At 26.5% G+C, this 16884-nt stretch overlaps 8 protein-coding genes across 8 annotated transcripts; 4 read left to right on the top strand and 4 right to left on the bottom strand. All coding sequences in view use genetic code 12, as the record gives it.

Moving 5' to 3' along the window:
* Positions 1-132: 132 nt before the first annotated feature.
* On the top strand, positions 133-1236 carry KGF55_003132 (uncharacterized protein; the record flags this gene model as incomplete). The annotated part of the gene is made up of 1 exon (XM_051757893.1): positions 133-1236. One exon carries the CDS (start codon positions 133-135, stop codon positions 1234-1236), a length of 1104 nt encoding a protein of 367 aa, XP_051614573.1.
* A 180-nt stretch (positions 1237-1416) lies between these two features.
* KGF55_003131 (uncharacterized protein) lies at positions 1417-3252 on the top strand (the record flags this gene model as incomplete). The annotated part of the gene is made up of 1 exon (XM_051757892.1): positions 1417-3252. The coding sequence occupies one exon, from the start codon at positions 1417-1419 to the stop codon at positions 3250-3252; it is 1836 nt and encodes a 611-aa protein (XP_051614572.1).
* Positions 3253-3414: 162 nt separating this feature from the next.
* On the bottom strand, positions 3415-5412 carry MSS116 (ATP-dependent RNA helicase; the record flags this gene model as incomplete). Its single annotated transcript, XM_051757891.1, has 1 exon — positions 3415-5412. One exon carries the CDS (start codon positions 5410-5412, stop codon positions 3415-3417), a length of 1998 nt encoding a protein of 665 aa, XP_051614571.1.
* Positions 5413-5692: 280 nt separating this feature from the next.
* MSO1 (Mso1p) lies at positions 5693-6223 on the top strand (the record flags this gene model as incomplete). The annotated part of the gene is made up of 1 exon (XM_051757890.1): positions 5693-6223. One exon carries the CDS (start codon positions 5693-5695, stop codon positions 6221-6223), a length of 531 nt encoding a protein of 176 aa, XP_051614570.1.
* A 166-nt stretch (positions 6224-6389) lies between these two features.
* On the bottom strand, positions 6390-8030 carry KGF55_003128 (uncharacterized protein; the record flags this gene model as incomplete). The annotated part of the gene is made up of 1 exon (XM_051757889.1): positions 6390-8030. One exon carries the CDS (start codon positions 8028-8030, stop codon positions 6390-6392), a length of 1641 nt encoding a protein of 546 aa, XP_051614569.1.
* Positions 8031-8213: 183 nt separating this feature from the next.
* Positions 8214-10823, bottom strand: ARG5,6 (bifunctional acetylglutamate kinase/N-acetyl-gamma-glutamyl-phosphate reductase; the record flags this gene model as incomplete). The annotated part of the gene is made up of 1 exon (XM_051757888.1): positions 8214-10823. The coding sequence occupies one exon, from the start codon at positions 10821-10823 to the stop codon at positions 8214-8216; it is 2610 nt and encodes an 869-aa protein (XP_051614568.1).
* A 564-nt stretch (positions 10824-11387) lies between these two features.
* KGF55_003126 (uncharacterized protein) lies at positions 11388-13088 on the top strand (the record flags this gene model as incomplete). The annotated part of the gene is made up of 1 exon (XM_051757886.1): positions 11388-13088. The coding sequence occupies one exon, from the start codon at positions 11388-11390 to the stop codon at positions 13086-13088; it is 1701 nt and encodes a 566-aa protein (XP_051614567.1).
* A 242-nt stretch (positions 13089-13330) lies between these two features.
* KGF55_003125 (uncharacterized protein) lies at positions 13331-16573 on the bottom strand (the record flags this gene model as incomplete). The annotated part of the gene is made up of 1 exon (XM_051757885.1): positions 13331-16573. The coding sequence occupies one exon, from the start codon at positions 16571-16573 to the stop codon at positions 13331-13333; it is 3243 nt and encodes a 1080-aa protein (XP_051614566.1).
* Between the last annotated feature and the right edge of the window lie 311 nt (positions 16574-16884).

Below are 16884 nucleotides of genomic sequence, written 5' to 3'. Positions count from 1 at the left end.
CGCGCGATTACCGATTTTAAAATAGTGTGCGAATTATGTGTTGATAAAAAAAATAAACATCAAGTCTTTGCACAACTAACATTACACATAAATCAATAACAATACAACAGCTAAGAAACAAATAGTAACCAAATGGTGTTGAACGAGTTATCTCAGTTTCAAATTCAAGGTCTTGCGTCAAGTTTCTCAAAGAGATTAGCTAGTGAAACTAATTCATTGTTAATAGGATCAGTACCGACAGGTAGACAAGCAAAAAGACATGCACAACAAATCAATTATTCTGAGGAAGTATTAGATGATTTTGATTTTGAAAATACTCCTGGCGACCAGTTTTCAACAAGTGGAGCTTTCGCTTCGAATGGAACAAATTATAACGGATTTAATAGTCAAAGAAGTCTAATGGAATCAAAAACGCAAGTTGATGCTCAAAAATACGGACCCGCCAGAAATACACCGAAATTTAAAGAATTGGACGATGAGTCTAATATCAAAAACTTAATAGGAAAGCCTGAAATCCTTATACCTATAAAATTGAACTTGGAAACTTCCAATGGAAATCACAAATTGAATGATATATTTATGTGGAGTTTGAATGATTCGTTGATAACACCTATTCAATTTTCTGAAATTTTATGCAATGACTTGGAATTACCAAACTCAATGATATCAACCATAGCTGATTCTATACAACAACAGATTGATGAATACTCCTATGCATCAACTTTAACAATCCCACATAACAATCCTGTCAATATAATAATTGATTTATCGGTTAATCTAAATAAGCAGTTGTATCAAGACAGAATCGAATGGGACCTAAATCAAAATTTAGTTACACCGGAGCAATTTGCAGAAATAGTTTGCGCAGACTTAGGTTTATCTTTAGAGTTTAATCTTGCAATATCTCATGCTCTACACGAAATAATAATTAGAGTTAAAAAAGAAATCATAGAAGGATCATTTAATAATGAAATACACAATTTACATTTAGTAAAAGGTGTCATATTTGAAAATGGGTTGAGGATATTTACAGAAAATAGTATTAATAACGGAAACGATCATTGGGAACCTTCCGTAGAAGTCTTGAGCTCAAGTGAAATTGAAAAGAGAGAAAATGAAAGAATTAGAAACTTGAGAAGATTGAAAAGAGAGAATATGAGAAGAGATTACGACGATACTAAAAGAAGAAATGTAGGTAGAAGAAGAAAACATGATGAGGATGAATGGAGATTGTAATTAGTAGTATATGTATGGATATAGCCGTAATAATGAATAACTTTGACGATGCAATATGAAGATTGAATTTAGAGTCAAATCTAAAACTTTGTTTCTGTGGCTCGTTGTCAGGTAAAAAAAAATATAAAAGGTTAGATCTGATACGAATGATAAATAAAACTTGGAACCAACAAACGATTCATGTACAGTCGAGCATGGGTACCGTTAATAATCATCACCATATACTTGAATGTCACAATAGCTCATAATGAAACGTCTTTAGCTTCAAATTCAAATTTAACTCCAGCCATTTCACCACTTCAAGAATTCAATTCGGTTTTCTCACCACTATCTGGATCAATCGTGAATACCACTTCGTTAAATGAACTGAGCAGTGAAGAGAACCTACATTTGAAACTACCTCAAAGTAACATTAATCAACTAAGTCAACAATTACTTGCGAATTCGTCACTGCAAAACGAATCTCAATCTGATGAATGTCGTTTTATGTCTTTTGAAGAATGGAAAAAACAAAAGATCATTGATACAAAAAACAACTCTACTACCATATCTACGACCACTACATTCACAAGATCTTCAAATACCAATTCGTATGACAAACGTGAAAGCGAACTAAACGAGTCCAAGTTTAATGAAAACATCGACCCAAGTTTACTACCGAAGACAGCTTTGCTAACAAATATAACACAGATTGAAGGTGAAGGGAAAACTTATAAAGACAAATTCAACTTTGCGTCAGTTGATTGTGCAGCAACCATTGTTAAAACAAATTCTCAAGCAAAAGGTGCATCTGCAATTTTGAAAGAAAACAAAGATTCGTATTTATTAAATGAGTGTTCTGTAGCAGATAAATTCGTTATTATAGAACTTTGTCAAGATATTTTAGTGGGTTCGGTTGTTTTAGGAAATTATGAATTTTTTTCATCAATGTTCAAGGATATACGAGTGAGTGTTAGTGATAGATATCCAGCTCATAGTTGGAGAGAATTGGGAACATTCACGGCTAAAAATATAAGGGATGTTCAATTATTTCAAATCGAGAATCCTTTGATTTGGGCCAGATATTTGAAAATAGATATATTAAGTCATTATGGTAATGAATTTTATTGCCCTATATCTATTGTGAGAGTTCACGGTAAAACAATGATTGACGAATTTAAAGAAGACGAAGAAAAATTGAAACAACTGCAAGAGTCAAAAAGCATTGAGGAGCAGTATCTGCAGAATTTGGAGTCAGAGTTAGACGAAACATTACTTCTTAATGATCACATTAATGAATGTAGAGTCAGATTACCGCATTTAGCGTTAGATGAATTTTTGAAAGACTTGAACTCATCTCAATTATGTTTTCCTTCTGACAATAACACCAATCAATCTCAAGCATCATATACCTCATTATCATCAACAACTCCGTCAACTATCACAACTCAAGAGTCGATATACAAAAACATCATAAAAAGGTTAACTTTACTTGAAGCTAACGCAACTTTATCCTTACTTTATATTGAAGAGCAACTGAAATTATTAAGTGATGCTTTCACAAAATTAGAGAAACGACAATCCATAAATTATAATAACTTGCTTGCTTCAGTGAATTCTACGTTAGTGAATCAATTGTTTAATTTCAAGGATTCGTACAATCAGTTGAATGAACAATATAATAACCTTTTGAAGTCGCAAGAAAAAAATCATAAATTGTACCTCACCGAATCAGCAAAAAAACTTCGTTCACTTGATAACGAAGTTGTGAATCAGAAACGATTGACTATATTCAATACTATAATAATTTTGTTCCTACTCGTGTATGTTATACTTACTAGGGATATAAATCTCGACTTGCAAGAGATCAACAACAAAATTTCGAATAAAACTAGCAAAATCAACAAAACTAGCATGAAATCTGATCAGAAATCCCATTCAAAACATGACGTGCCTCCGATTAGTAATATACTAACGGAAGAAGTTATTGTTCCCTATAATCCAAAATTGCATCCTAAGCATAAAAGATCGATATAAAATTAGAAAAAATTTACAGCTTTTCTTAAGTAAAACTTCTATCAATCTTAATACTTACTTAAATATATATACAAGTTATTAAAAATTAACCCTATAGAATAATAAAAATTATGTTCTAATATGTACAAGATCCTTCAAGAACTAAAAATTTGTTTTGTAAAATTACCAACGCTTTTGTCTTCTACCACTATCCTTTCTATCATTCGATTTGTATTGATTATCCCTTCTATCATTGTTGAATGAATTTCTTTTGTATGATCTATTTCCACCTCCAATACTTCTTCCACCATATCTATCGTCACTTTCATCATCACGAGATCTTAAGTTGAATCTACCTGCTCTTTTATGACTTGTTCGATCTACTTCTTCTCTAAATTCGTCTAATTCTGCATCTGATTTGTGTTCAAAATAATCTCTAACCAAGCTTCTATCTAAATGACGTTTCGATTTACTAATTGACTGAATATTCAATTTTGCGTAATCATCTTTGATTAAAGTTCTGTATAATAAAACGTTATCTTCAATCAAATCATTACCATCTAATCTGTAAACACTCTTAATTTGCAAAATATATCCCATAAACGTGAAAAAAAACTCATTAGTCAGTTGTAAATTTGGATTGATATTTGCCATAATCTCATCCATATTAATATCTTTAGTTGATTCATCATCACCGCTTTTCAATGTTTCCTTAAATTTAACACCTCTTTCTCTTTTCAATTTTTGGACATATGGTAATTCTGTTTCAGTTGTAAACAAAACTGCTTTACCTAATTCACCATTTCTACCTGTTCTACCTACTTTATGAACATAATCAGCAACTTCCGAAGAAGGATATAATTGAAGAACATGAGTTACACCTTTAACATCAATACCTCTTGCTGCAACATCAGTAGTTATTAATAACCCTTTTCTACAATCTTTAAAATTTTTTAATGCTTGTTTACGTTGATATGCTGTTCTACCACCATGTATTTGATATATTCCAAAATCTAAATAATGATCCATTAACGCGGTAGAATTAGCAGCTTCATCTAAATATTCATAAAACCATTCAACTGCAGTTTGGGTTGGTAAAAATAAAATGATTTTTGGACTTTTTTCATTTTTTATAACACTGATAACATATTTAAAGAATGATTGAAATTTATCAATACCATCTTTACATTTATATAATATTTGTGTGACATTTTCATGAACTTCAGGTTCATTTTTGGGGACTGTATTGATGTAGTCGTATTTTCTATTGATATGTTGTTGGGCGAATCTTGTGATTGAATCATCAACGGTTGCGCTGAATAATAAAGATTTCATTGGTAAGGCATCTTCTTCTCTAATCCTTTTTAAAATTCTATCAATACTGTTTAATTGTGGTTCAAACCCAACGTCCAATAATCTATCAGCTTCATCATATACCCTATAAGATACATTTTTAAACCATTGAGAAAATCTTTTATCTTTTAAATCTGCCTCCAATCTACCTGGTGTAGTGATTACAATTTCACTTGGTGATCTAGGATTAAAAGTAGTCTTTTGTCCACCAATAATTAATGATACTCTAGGTTGTAATTTCTTTGGAATTTTACGACAAACTTTCCCATATTCATCTCTTATTTGTAAAGCTAAATCTCTTGTAGGTGCAACAATTACAGAATCAACTCCTTTAAAATTTGGATTTTTACTTATTCTTCTAACTGCACTTTCAACTGTTGGAATTAAAAAAGTTAATGTTTTTCCAGTACCTGTTTTGGCTCTACATACTACTCCTTTTTCAGATTGAATGATTGGTATTAATGCTTGTTGTTGAATTGGAGTTAAATTTTCAAATTCTGCTTTTTCTAAAGCTTCTATAATAGTAGGATGAATAAATTTTTTATTTTTGAAATCTGAAAATTTCACAGGTACAAATGGTTCATCTGATGAACTTTGAGTAGAAGATTTTTCCTTCGGTATTGCTTGTAACTGAGTTGGTTCTTTGTTGATGGGTTGTATGGTTTCTTTATTAGCATTTATAAATGTAGTTGCATCAGAATCTGGTTTTACAGTTGATGTATTCAAGCATATTTTTGAATAATGAAAACTCCTTATTGAAAGTCTACTTGTATTTGACTTCAACAAGTAAGATCGCCTTATTAGACTCCTAATTTGACTTGAAATCATGGTGATATATTGTCTTAATTGTTAATTGTGATGAAAACTTGAAAACCTATGTGAAAAATTATAATAATTGTGAGACATAAAGAAGAGATGCAATAGTTAAAATTGTCTTGTTTTAAGTGTTGTCATAAAATATTAACACTTGACATTTAATTTAAAAGATATTGATTCCTAAATAGGTAAGTTAATTCAAATTATCAATCAAATCATCAACTTATTCAAACAAAGACTCACAAACAGTGAAGGACTTTTTTACAATTAATTTTCATTTACATTCTACAAAATGCAACACAGTAATACCGGTGGAGGTTTTTTTTCAAAAATAAAAGAAAATTATAGTACTAAATTAGCTAATTTATCGTTATCAAATTATTCAGAAAAAGATGGTTCATCAGAAGATGATACTTTAATACATAATGCATTTGTAAAATATTATGAATCAAAAGGTTTACCTTATCCAGAATGGTTAGGAGTTAAAATAATAGATCATCAACAACAACCAAATTATGGAAGTCGATCTTCATCTTATAATAATAATAGTAGTAACAATGGTCAATCTCATGCATATAGAAATCATAGTTCAAATAATATTTCACAATTTCATCCGGTTAGACAAGATAATGTGTTTAATAATAGTTACTCTCAGAGAACTTATAATCAACAACAGCAACAACAACAACAACCAACAGTCGGATCAAGTCTGCAACAACATCCTACTTATCAAAGAAGTTCAAGTAAATTACAAGATATGTATAATAAATCAAGACAACAATCACAAACAAGTAGCAACTATGGAGGAAGATATAGTCGATAAACTTACACACCTCCGATACAGTTTCACTTGAAAATCAATCGCAACATACACCGTGAGATCAACAACTGCAAAGTGTAGAGAGGAACAAAGAAAGTATCAAAAGATTTAAGAGAAAGTTTTATTCATGAATCATGTATTATTCAATTCAAGTATTAAATCAAAATTATTAATCATCTTGATTTAAAATTCTATAATTATATTCCCACATATCCCTATTTTTAATAAACCATTCAGGTAATCTATATTCAGGTGGTAATTTTAATTTAATAGTATTAATATCTTCAAATTTAATAGGATATTTATTTAAATTTTTATAATATTTATAATCTTTTGGTTTTGTAACATTAGTAGTGGTTTCTTCATTAGGACTTATATTATTTGATGAACTTCTTCTTGAACAATAGGAATTTTTCTTTTTTAAAATTGGTGAAGTACTTTCTAAAGATGATAATTTTGGAAAATTTTTTGACAGTGATGATTCTGAACTTATACTTGAATTTCTAAATTTTAAATTTGTTTTTATTATATCTCCTGATGATTTTCTTCTATCCATTCCTCTAACTAAATTTAAATAAGAATCTGGAGTATTTAAACTATTATTTCTACTATTTGGTCCACTATTACTTCGACTATTGCTGTTTTGTATTATTAGTTTCGGTGAACTACCTAAATTTTTTGAATTAGAATCTATTGAATTATTTCTTGAATTTGGATTTGATATATCTTGTGATTGTAATTGTTGTTGTTGTTGTTTATCTTGTTTTCTTTGTTCAACAAATTTTAATAAATTTGCTGGAATTTGTGGTGATGCAGATAATAAATCATCATCTAAATCATCATCTAAATCATCCATATCATCTAAACTATCATAATCATCATCTATTGCTTCATCTATATCATCTTCAAATCCTTCATCTTCATCTATTTCTGTGTCACCACCAGTATTCGAATCTTCTATTACTTGTCCCCGTAGTTTTTCATCAATTTCATTTAAATTTAATTTATTATCTTGATTTGAATCTTTGGAGTCATCAAAATTAGGACTTTTCATTAATTGTTGTAATTGTGAAGGCCCAGATATATTTCTACCTGGATTATTTAAGTTTTTAATTGAATTTCTTCTACTTCCAAAAGGACTTTTTGATTTCCGAGATTCATTAGGAATTAATTCAATTGAAATTAATTCTAAAAAAGTTTCAGCAAAATAATTATTTTTATTACTATTACCATTAAAAATTCTATATTCATTTAATATCAGATTAAAATTCCATTTTTGAATTTTTCTTAATATTCCAACAATTGTTGAAGTTGAATCAATTAATAAAATTGGATGTTTTTTATTATTAAAAATTAATTCAAATGTTTTTATTATTATATTTTTTTCAATTAACATCCATTGATCTCCTCCATTATTTTTATTCTCTTTACTTTTTAAACTTATAGATTTAGTGGTGATTATTGAATCTTTATTAGTTAAAGTTGAAGAAGAAGTTGTTGAACTTTTAGAACTTTGAGATATTGTATCATCATTCTTATTTCTAGAATCATTATCAAATTCATCTAAATCTATTTTAGAATTTAATCCAGTATGTTGATGATTTGAAATTTTTAAATCTCCTAAATTATATAATTCTATCTTGTTTGTTTGTAAGAAATTTTGTAACATTCTTGGAGGTTTTTCAGCATCTAATGATATAATTGATTTTAGTAAGAGTGTTTCAAGGAATTGAAAATTTTCAATTTCTAATTTTGAACATCTGTATATACCAGGTTCAACTATTCCAAAATTTTCAGGTGAAACTAACATCTTTAGGGTGAAGTTGTTTTATTTGATTCTTTGATGTTTGATAATTCAATCTGAAACAAAATAGTTGATTCATGATCGTTTTCATACATTACACAAAATTATAAATAGACTCACATACAAATTGCAAAAACTCATTCAAAAGTTTCTTTATTAAAATCTATAAAGTATAAAAGTGTAAAAAGATCAACCTCTAATGATTGTATCATTTGGAATACCTTCATATTCATTATAACCAGAAGTTAAATTAATATTTTGTAAACATTGAGTAGCAGCACCTTTTAATAAATTATCAATTGTTGAAATAATAACAACTCTATCTTCTTGAGAATTAACTGCAAATCCTCCAATAACAATACCATGTTTACCACTTATATCTTTAACTAATGGAGCTTCTCCACTTATTGTAATTAATTGTTCACCTTGATATCTATCTTGATAAATATTTCTAATTTCTCTTGATGTTAAAGAATTTTTTTTTATAGGAATATTTATTGTATGAGATATTCCTTGAAACCATTGAGCAACATGAGGAGTAAAATTAACTTGTTGATTTAATTGATTTGAAATTTCTTTTTCATGAATATGATCAGTTAATGAATATGGTATTAAATTATTTGATAAATTTTCAACATCATTTTTGGGAGAAGGTTTTGTACCTGCTCCTGAATATCCTGAAACTCCAAATATACTTGGTTTATCATCAATATAATCCAAGATTGGAGCTATTGCAACTTGTGCTGCAGTTGCATAACATCCTGGATTTGAAATTTTTCTAGCTTCAACAATTGTTTGACGATCATTTAATTCTGGTAATCCATATACCCAATCACCAGTAGTATCAAATCTATAATCAGCAGATAAATCTATAATTTTGGATTTTGGATTATTAATTGAATCAATAACATCAACAAATGGTTTACAAACACCATTTGGTAATGCCATTACCCAAATATCAACCTCTCCATTTTCTTCTAATTTTTTAATATCTTCAGGTTGTAAATTCGAATAAATAATATTATCCTTGTTATAACCTTTTAATTTTTGACCTTCTAATTCTCTTGATGATACATGAGATATTTCAAGATATGGATGATTATCTATTAATTTAATTAAATTTTGACCGGTATAACCTCTTGCTCCGATTAATGCAACTTTTTTTTTCTCTTTATTTGTTCCTTGTCTAATTGGTGGATTTGGATTAGTTGTTGAAGTAGCCATAAATCTTTTAGTATGGAAACCTCTTTTTTGTTGATTTGTTGAAAAAACACCAGATTCTTTTTCTGATGATAATGATGAACCAATAATTGAAGAATTATCAAAATCTTTTATTAATTCACTAACTTCAGGAGTTTTTAAACCATACCAAAATAAAATTTGACCATTTTTGGAAAATGAACCATCAGATTTTGAAAAGTACCAAGATAAATTAGAATCATTTTCATCAACTATCCAACATAATTTATTAAAATCTTTTTTTATTGAATTAAAAATATTATCAGTAACATTATTTAACCAACCAGTTTTTGATGATAAAAATTTATCTAATTTTGGAACTTTATTACCTTCATCTAAAACAATTGCTAAAACTTCTAAAGGTTCATCACCATAACTTTTAAAATTAGTTGATTCTAAGAATTTTAAATATGATGCAACTGAAGATTTTCCAGATTTAATTTCTGGATCTCTTAATAAAGCAGCTCTTAATAAATCTGGATTACCAAATTCTTTTAAAGAATTTCTATTAATTAATTTATAACCTCTTCTAATTAATGTACCAGCACCAGAATCAGTGAATAATTCTTTTTGTAAATCATCAACATCAATTATTGCAACTGATGATGATCTTGGTAAATGTTGTAATAAATCATGAATTTCTTTAATTTTTAATTTTGTTCCATATTTGACCCAACTTTCTTTTAATAAATCTTCATATTCTTCATCTAAATTTATAATTGAAACTTTTTCTCCTGTATTACCATTTATTATACCACCTTTTTCATTTAAATAAACAATTTTTAATGGTTCAAATTCTCTTGCTAATTCACCAGCTGCAACATCAGCATTAACATTTAATAATTGACCACTTGAAGTTTCAGCTAAACTTGTTAAAATTGGTAAATAACCTGAACTTATAGCAGCTTCAATTGGTGATTTATTAACACCTGTAATTTTACCAACTAAATCATATTTATCTTTATTCAAATATTCAGCTTGAAAAACACCGGCAGTTATTGGTCTTGAATGAACACCAATTTTTTCTAAAGCAGTAACTAATCTTAAATTTTGTTCTAAAAAACATTTTCTAACAACTTCCATGGTTTTGGGATTTGTTATTCTAATACCATCAATATATTCTGGTTCAACTCCTTCATTTTCTAATAATTCATTAATTTGTGGTCCTGTACCATGTAAAACAATTGGATATAAACCAACATGATATAAAAATGCTAAACATGAAGCTAATTCATTTAATTGTTGAGTTATAATAGCACCACCAACTTTTATAACTGCAAATTGTTGAGAACTTACAGAAGTAAAAAATTTTAAATATTGTTCAACTTCTCTTTTTGAACCAATATTATTTAATAATTGAATAACTGTTGATTTTGTTGAATAATTTGAAATTTGATTTATTATTGGTTTGTAGGATGAAGTTTTTAATTGAGATTTTTTGTTTATCGAAGTAGCTATATTGGTTGATGATGATGATAATGATTTAACAAATGATTTACCAACTACTTTTGAAGTAGTAGTAGTTGCTGATTTGTTCAAACAAGTTACTTGTCTTAACATTGCTATCTTAATGAACTAAAATTCAATAATAAGATTGAAGAATCTAAAGATGAAGTGAATAGGTTATTGTATGGTTAATACTAAAAGTTTTTAATTGTCTTTTTCAATGGGTATATTAAATTTATATATAAAATGAAAAATTTTTTTAGATATTAAGTAATTATCACTGAGTTTATTATAGTTCCACAATATTAAACCAAAGTACTAAATGAGTAATTGAAAAAAATTAACCGCCCTTTAGAAATTACACAAAAAAAAGTACTTTTATCATTTGGTAGTGCAAAGATTTCACAATTGGTAGTTTAAACAAGTTACAATTAGTAGTGAGAATAAAATGCATTTGGTAGTGTGTCTAATATTCTGATTTTTACCAAGTTACACGAACCAAACCAAAACAAAAACAAATAGAATATGAGTAATATAGGAGTAACAGAGATATATTAATACATATCTTTCATTAATTTAATTACTTCATTACGATGTTTCATTATATCAGTTACTTTGTGAAAGGATATTTTAACACTTCCTACCATAACCTACAGAGAGTACCGTAAAGAAATTTTAATGTCAGAAGTTCATAGTCTTAATTCATCCAAAAAGGTTCTTGGTATAGAAAGTTTATTGATACAATCAGAAGAAATCAGAGATGAAATTATTCAATATTTAGATCTGAAAACTTTATTGAGTCTACTTGACGATTTAATTGATTTAGAACAAAAAAATGAAGAACAAGATTCTTCATATTCAATACTTAAAATAAAATTGTTTGAACAATTATATCCAAAATTTAGTTTTTACAATGATCACGTAGAGAAACTCATTCAACTTTATGATAAATTCAATTGTTTACCTTCAAAAATTGAGACTAATGTACTTGGTTTTAAAAACATCATAAATCTTGGATTCAATCCGAAAAATCAAGTTTCGTATCATGTTGAAATTTATAATTGTAGAGATGAATTTAACGAACTCAAAAAATTACCTTATCAACTTTTAAACTTAGAAGGTGTTGTAATTTCAGATGGCTTGATACCTTCGGAGCATGATCAAGAGAACAAGAACTATTTCTTTGCTCGGGATCCATTTTTAAGAAACATGAAACACATTTCGTTCAATCACTCCGGTCGTCCATACGAGGAAGATCAAGATGAGGATAATGAAGATCAAAACAATGAAAATCAGTCTAATAAAGTAATCATTATTAGACCAACTCCATCACTTGAATCTTTATATTATGGAGAATTTTCACCTGAACCTTTAAATTTTAATGAATTTTCTTTTGATGATAACGAAATTGATCTGACATTATTTTTCAGTTTAAAACATGTAATTGATTTGACATTTTCAAGTTTGAAACATGTATCACTAGATCTTAGTTTTTTAGATGATGGTGATTATTGTTATGGTCTTTTGAATCCTTTGGCTTCATTTCGATTACCTGAACAAATTGAATCATTAACTTTAAAGAGCGCTGCGATACAAGATTTAGAAGGAATCGAAAAATTTCAAAAACTAAAGCATCTACATCTTGAATATAATATTTGCTTTTTTAAATGTTTTAAAACTAATTATCCTGATTCTTTAGAATCTATAACTATAAATTCATCTTGCGATGATTCATCCTCTCGTTTTTACGAGGAATATTTTGAAAAATTTTATAGAGAAGTAAGTGAAGGAGAAATTATAGAATTTGAAAAATCAGAATTTGTTAAAGATAGACGTGGAATCATATTTGGGAAAGATTTTAAAGCTCCTAAAAGTTTAAAAAAAATTCAAATAAAGGGATATTATGGATTTAATTGTGGATTTAATTTTACTAATGGTTTATCCCAATTAACTGAATTAAATTTACATGGAATATTTGATCTTGATTTAGTCAAAACACTTAAAAATTTATCCAATACTTTAAAAATTTTAATAATTGAAAAATGTGACATAACAAATGAATCTAGAGATCGAAAATATCCCATTTATTTGAATTTTCCATTAAAATTAAAAAAAATTGAATTTATTGATAATAAATTTGGAAGTGCTTTATATTTTGAAAATATTCTTTATTTAGAAGATTTAATAAGTTTAAAAATTAAAGGTAATAGACTTACTATTCCGTGGGGTTACAAATCTAATCAATGGAAAATTTTAATTGGTGAAAATTATGAAAATTGGAACAAAGATGAATTTTTCAAATATGCTTCAAAACAATTATACGAATTTGAAGTTGATGAGGATCATTACACAAAGTTGTATAAAAATTGTTCTAAATAATTTTCCTTTTCATCTCAAAACAACGATATTTTTTTGAATCAAAACTTTCATAAGTATACATGAGTTTATTTATTACTTGTACTTTACTGATGCTTATCATGACTCTATTAGATAAAATTAATAAATATTTTACTTAAACTCCATATCTTAAGTCTAAACATTCAATTATTAGTTTCTACATTTATTAAATTAAAATAAAAGTCTTTGATTATATATTTATCCCATTAAATAAACACATATTTCTATATCAAAATATTTAAATCTTCTCCAATCCAGTTGAAGATAGGTCTATAAATATTATATAAAAATTTATTAAATTTGAAAATTTCAGTAGATAATTCAATAATTTCTTTTGTAAAAAATTGAAATTGAAGTTTAAATTGGAATTCTGTAGAATTAAAAGATTTGAATTGAAATTGTTCATGTTGTGAAAAACTGTTTATTTTTTCTTTCATTTGATTTGACCATTTCAATAATAATAATTTGGAGATTTTATCATTATTGTATTTGTAATAATTGAAGAAATTTATATATTCCTGTTTTCCGATTGATGATGATGATACAAGTGAATTTAAATCACATTCATTCTCATCAATCTCATATTCGTTGTACAATTTATGTAATTTAAAAATATATGATTGTGAAATATTTGAATTTATTTGAAAATAAGTTTGATACATTATACCAAAACAATTTAAATCAATTAATTTAATTAAATTTTGATTGTATTTGACAAAATTGTCTTTAAAATTAGATATAATTTCATCCTCATCATTTTCATGATTCAAAAAATTTATATTACTAATTTGATCAATGAAAATAGTATTGAAAAACTTAAAAACATTAAAAATATAATCATCTTCTTTACCACATAATATATCACTTAAATTATTTTTAAATGATGATTGCAAAATTCCATTTAAACTAGTCTCATTCTCATTGTTACATAAAATTGGTAAATCATATCTTCCCCTCAAATAAATTTTATAAAATTTAGGAAATAATAATTGAGGATTAAAAGTATATATTGAAAATTTTAAATTTTGAAAATTAGTTGAATTTAAAATAATTTTTAAATTTTCAAATCTTTTAAAATTTGTGAATTCATCATCATTACCATTCTCATTATTATTATTGAATCTACAATTCTTTAAATATTGTATTAAAATTTCATATTTTAATTGTACAATTAAATCAAATTCAATTTCTTCATTTGGTAATAAATTTTTAAAATTTAAAATATGTTGAAATTTATTTAATTGATCATAATGCATAAATAATAATTTAATTTTATTTAAATATTCAAAATCATGATTTGTTGTAGTAGTAGAACTACTAGATGATCCATAATCATAATATGTACCTCTTAATCCAACATTTTCAAATTCTTCATCAATTGATCCATTAAAATTTTTATAATTTTTCCCACTTGAAAAATGAATATAATAATCAAATAAAATTCCATAAATTTCTTTTAATGATATTGAATTTATATCAATTATTGAATCAATTAATTCAAAATAATTAAAATTTGATCCCGCCGTGTCTTCGCTCTTGTTTAATTCATTGTTGAAATAATAGTTATTGATCTCACCTAAGTATCCACTTTTTAATTTTGAAGGATAAGATTTTTTTTGATAATTCAATTCACCTGCGTTGTTAATGCTATTACAAAATTTTTTGAAATAATGTGATCTCCAATATGATCTCCATTTATCAATTGGTACAAAATCAGGAATATGAAATTTCCAATTTTTAAAACAAATTAAACTTGGTTTGTTTTGTATAAATTCTCTAGTAGTAGCAACTCCATTTAAGGAATTTTGATTTTGATAATTTGCAAACAAAACATTGATCTTCTGTGATAGTATTGAATTAAAATTTTTAACATTATCAGAAGAATTAAAAATTTGTAAATTTTTTAAATCATATTTATTTAATAATTTTAATTCCATCTCTAATTTCCCCTTCTGCTCGATAATTTCATTATCATAGTTATCATAACTACCAAAGGAATTGTTGACATTATGATTATCTAAGATAATTAATTGTTGATCAACTATAGATATTGAACTGAATAAGATTTTTTTGATATTTATATAATGATTCCATTTGAAAATTTTAAAAATAAATTTATAATCTTCCCAATACCTGGAAAACTTACTTGAAACCTGCAAGGTGTTTGCATTTGTAGCATTATCAATTAATTGAGTAAATTCATGGATTAAAAATGAACTATATTTATATAACAAGACCCAAATAAAATTATTAAAAAAATTTAATTCATCATTTCCATTTTTATCACGCTTATTTAAATTTGAATTAAAACCAGGTTGCTGAGGTCCATTAATCATACAATCATTAAAGTCAGAAATCATTATAAAACAATATAAAAATATTTTTATTTCAAATAAATCTTTAGTTATGTGGAGATATCTTAGTATATGACATATACTTTTTTTTATTGTTGATTCTGTATTTAAACATGTTAAAACTTGATTAAATGACATTTTATCAAACTTGTGTAAAAAATTCGAGTTTTTTAAAAATGTTATTGCATTTTTAAACAAGTATTGTTGTGACCTTCTTTGAAAATTTGATATATTGTTAAGTGTAGATTGTGAAAGATGATTAAATTTTACATGATAGCTTTGTTCTTGAGAAACTTGATGGTTCTGCAGTTTCGTATATTTGTAATCATTCAAGGATTTACTTTTCTGTTTCAAATTGTTCTCATTACTACCACTCTCTAGAAATCTTCCAGCTCTTGCTCTAACTAAATTTAAATAATTTTCTCTTCTATATTTTGCAAATTTTAAATTTTCATTTAATTTAAAAGTTTGAAATTGTAATTTCTTGTTGTTTTCAATTTTTAAATTTTTTATTGTTTTATTAATTTTTTGATTTTGATTATTTAATTTTAATTGAATATCTTTTAAATGATTTTTACGTAAAATTTCATTTTTTGATCGATCTTTTGGTGGTGATTTTATAATGGGAGTTAAATTTTTTAAAATGTCATTTGGTAATTGAAAATTTGAAAATGTTCCTTGATTTTGGTGATTTCTACTCTCTGAGTGTTCAATTGGAGGTGGAGTTTTTGGCATATTAATTTCAGGTAGAATGGAATCACTGTCTTGATCTACTTTGTCGTTCAATTGTATACTCGAAGATGATTTTTTGAGATTTGATGATGACGATGATGAATTATGCCGACATAATGAAGGAACTGAGATAGATATCGGTGAAACAGTTCTACTTAATTCCATACAATCTTGGGACAGATTCAGTTGATCATATTGTTGTAAATGATGATAATTTTGAGGAAAATGAGTATAATGATTATGATTAAGATTATGATTATTATTTAAATGACTTTGATGATGACTATGTATGTTCGTAGATTGCGAAGATTGAGAGGGTTGAGTTGATGGTTGAGGAGTAGTCGATTTTTGATGATCTTGATCTTGATCTTTTGTATCCATTTTTAATTTGTCCTGCTAAGGTTGTTTCTATCTATTCTTATCTTATCTTATCTTATCTTATCAGTTTGATTTAGTGTTCTGATGCAACCAAATTGAAAGTTTGTGATTCAGATGCAATTTCAAAGTGTTGCAAATGATGAAATTTATCCTCAAAGTAGAATTAATTGATCTGAAGCTAATTGTTTATTGAAAAATAAAAGATAATATACATTGGTATATTTCTAAATTCTAGAAAATATTTAAGTAAGTAGCAAGTTGTGGAAATTTATATCTTTAAAATTTTTGTGGAACATTTAATTTGCTATATCGAG

This window comes from Candida pseudojiufengensis (assembly GCF_024610245.1).
Source record: "Candida pseudojiufengensis strain CBS 10847 chromosome Unknown scaffold4, whole genome shotgun sequence".
NCBI classification, from domain to species: domain Eukaryota; kingdom Fungi; phylum Ascomycota; class Pichiomycetes; order Serinales; family Debaryomycetaceae; genus Lodderomyces; species Lodderomyces pseudojiufengensis.
Note: the sequence above shows the minus strand (reverse complement) of the source record. Positions and strands in the feature narration are given on the sequence as shown.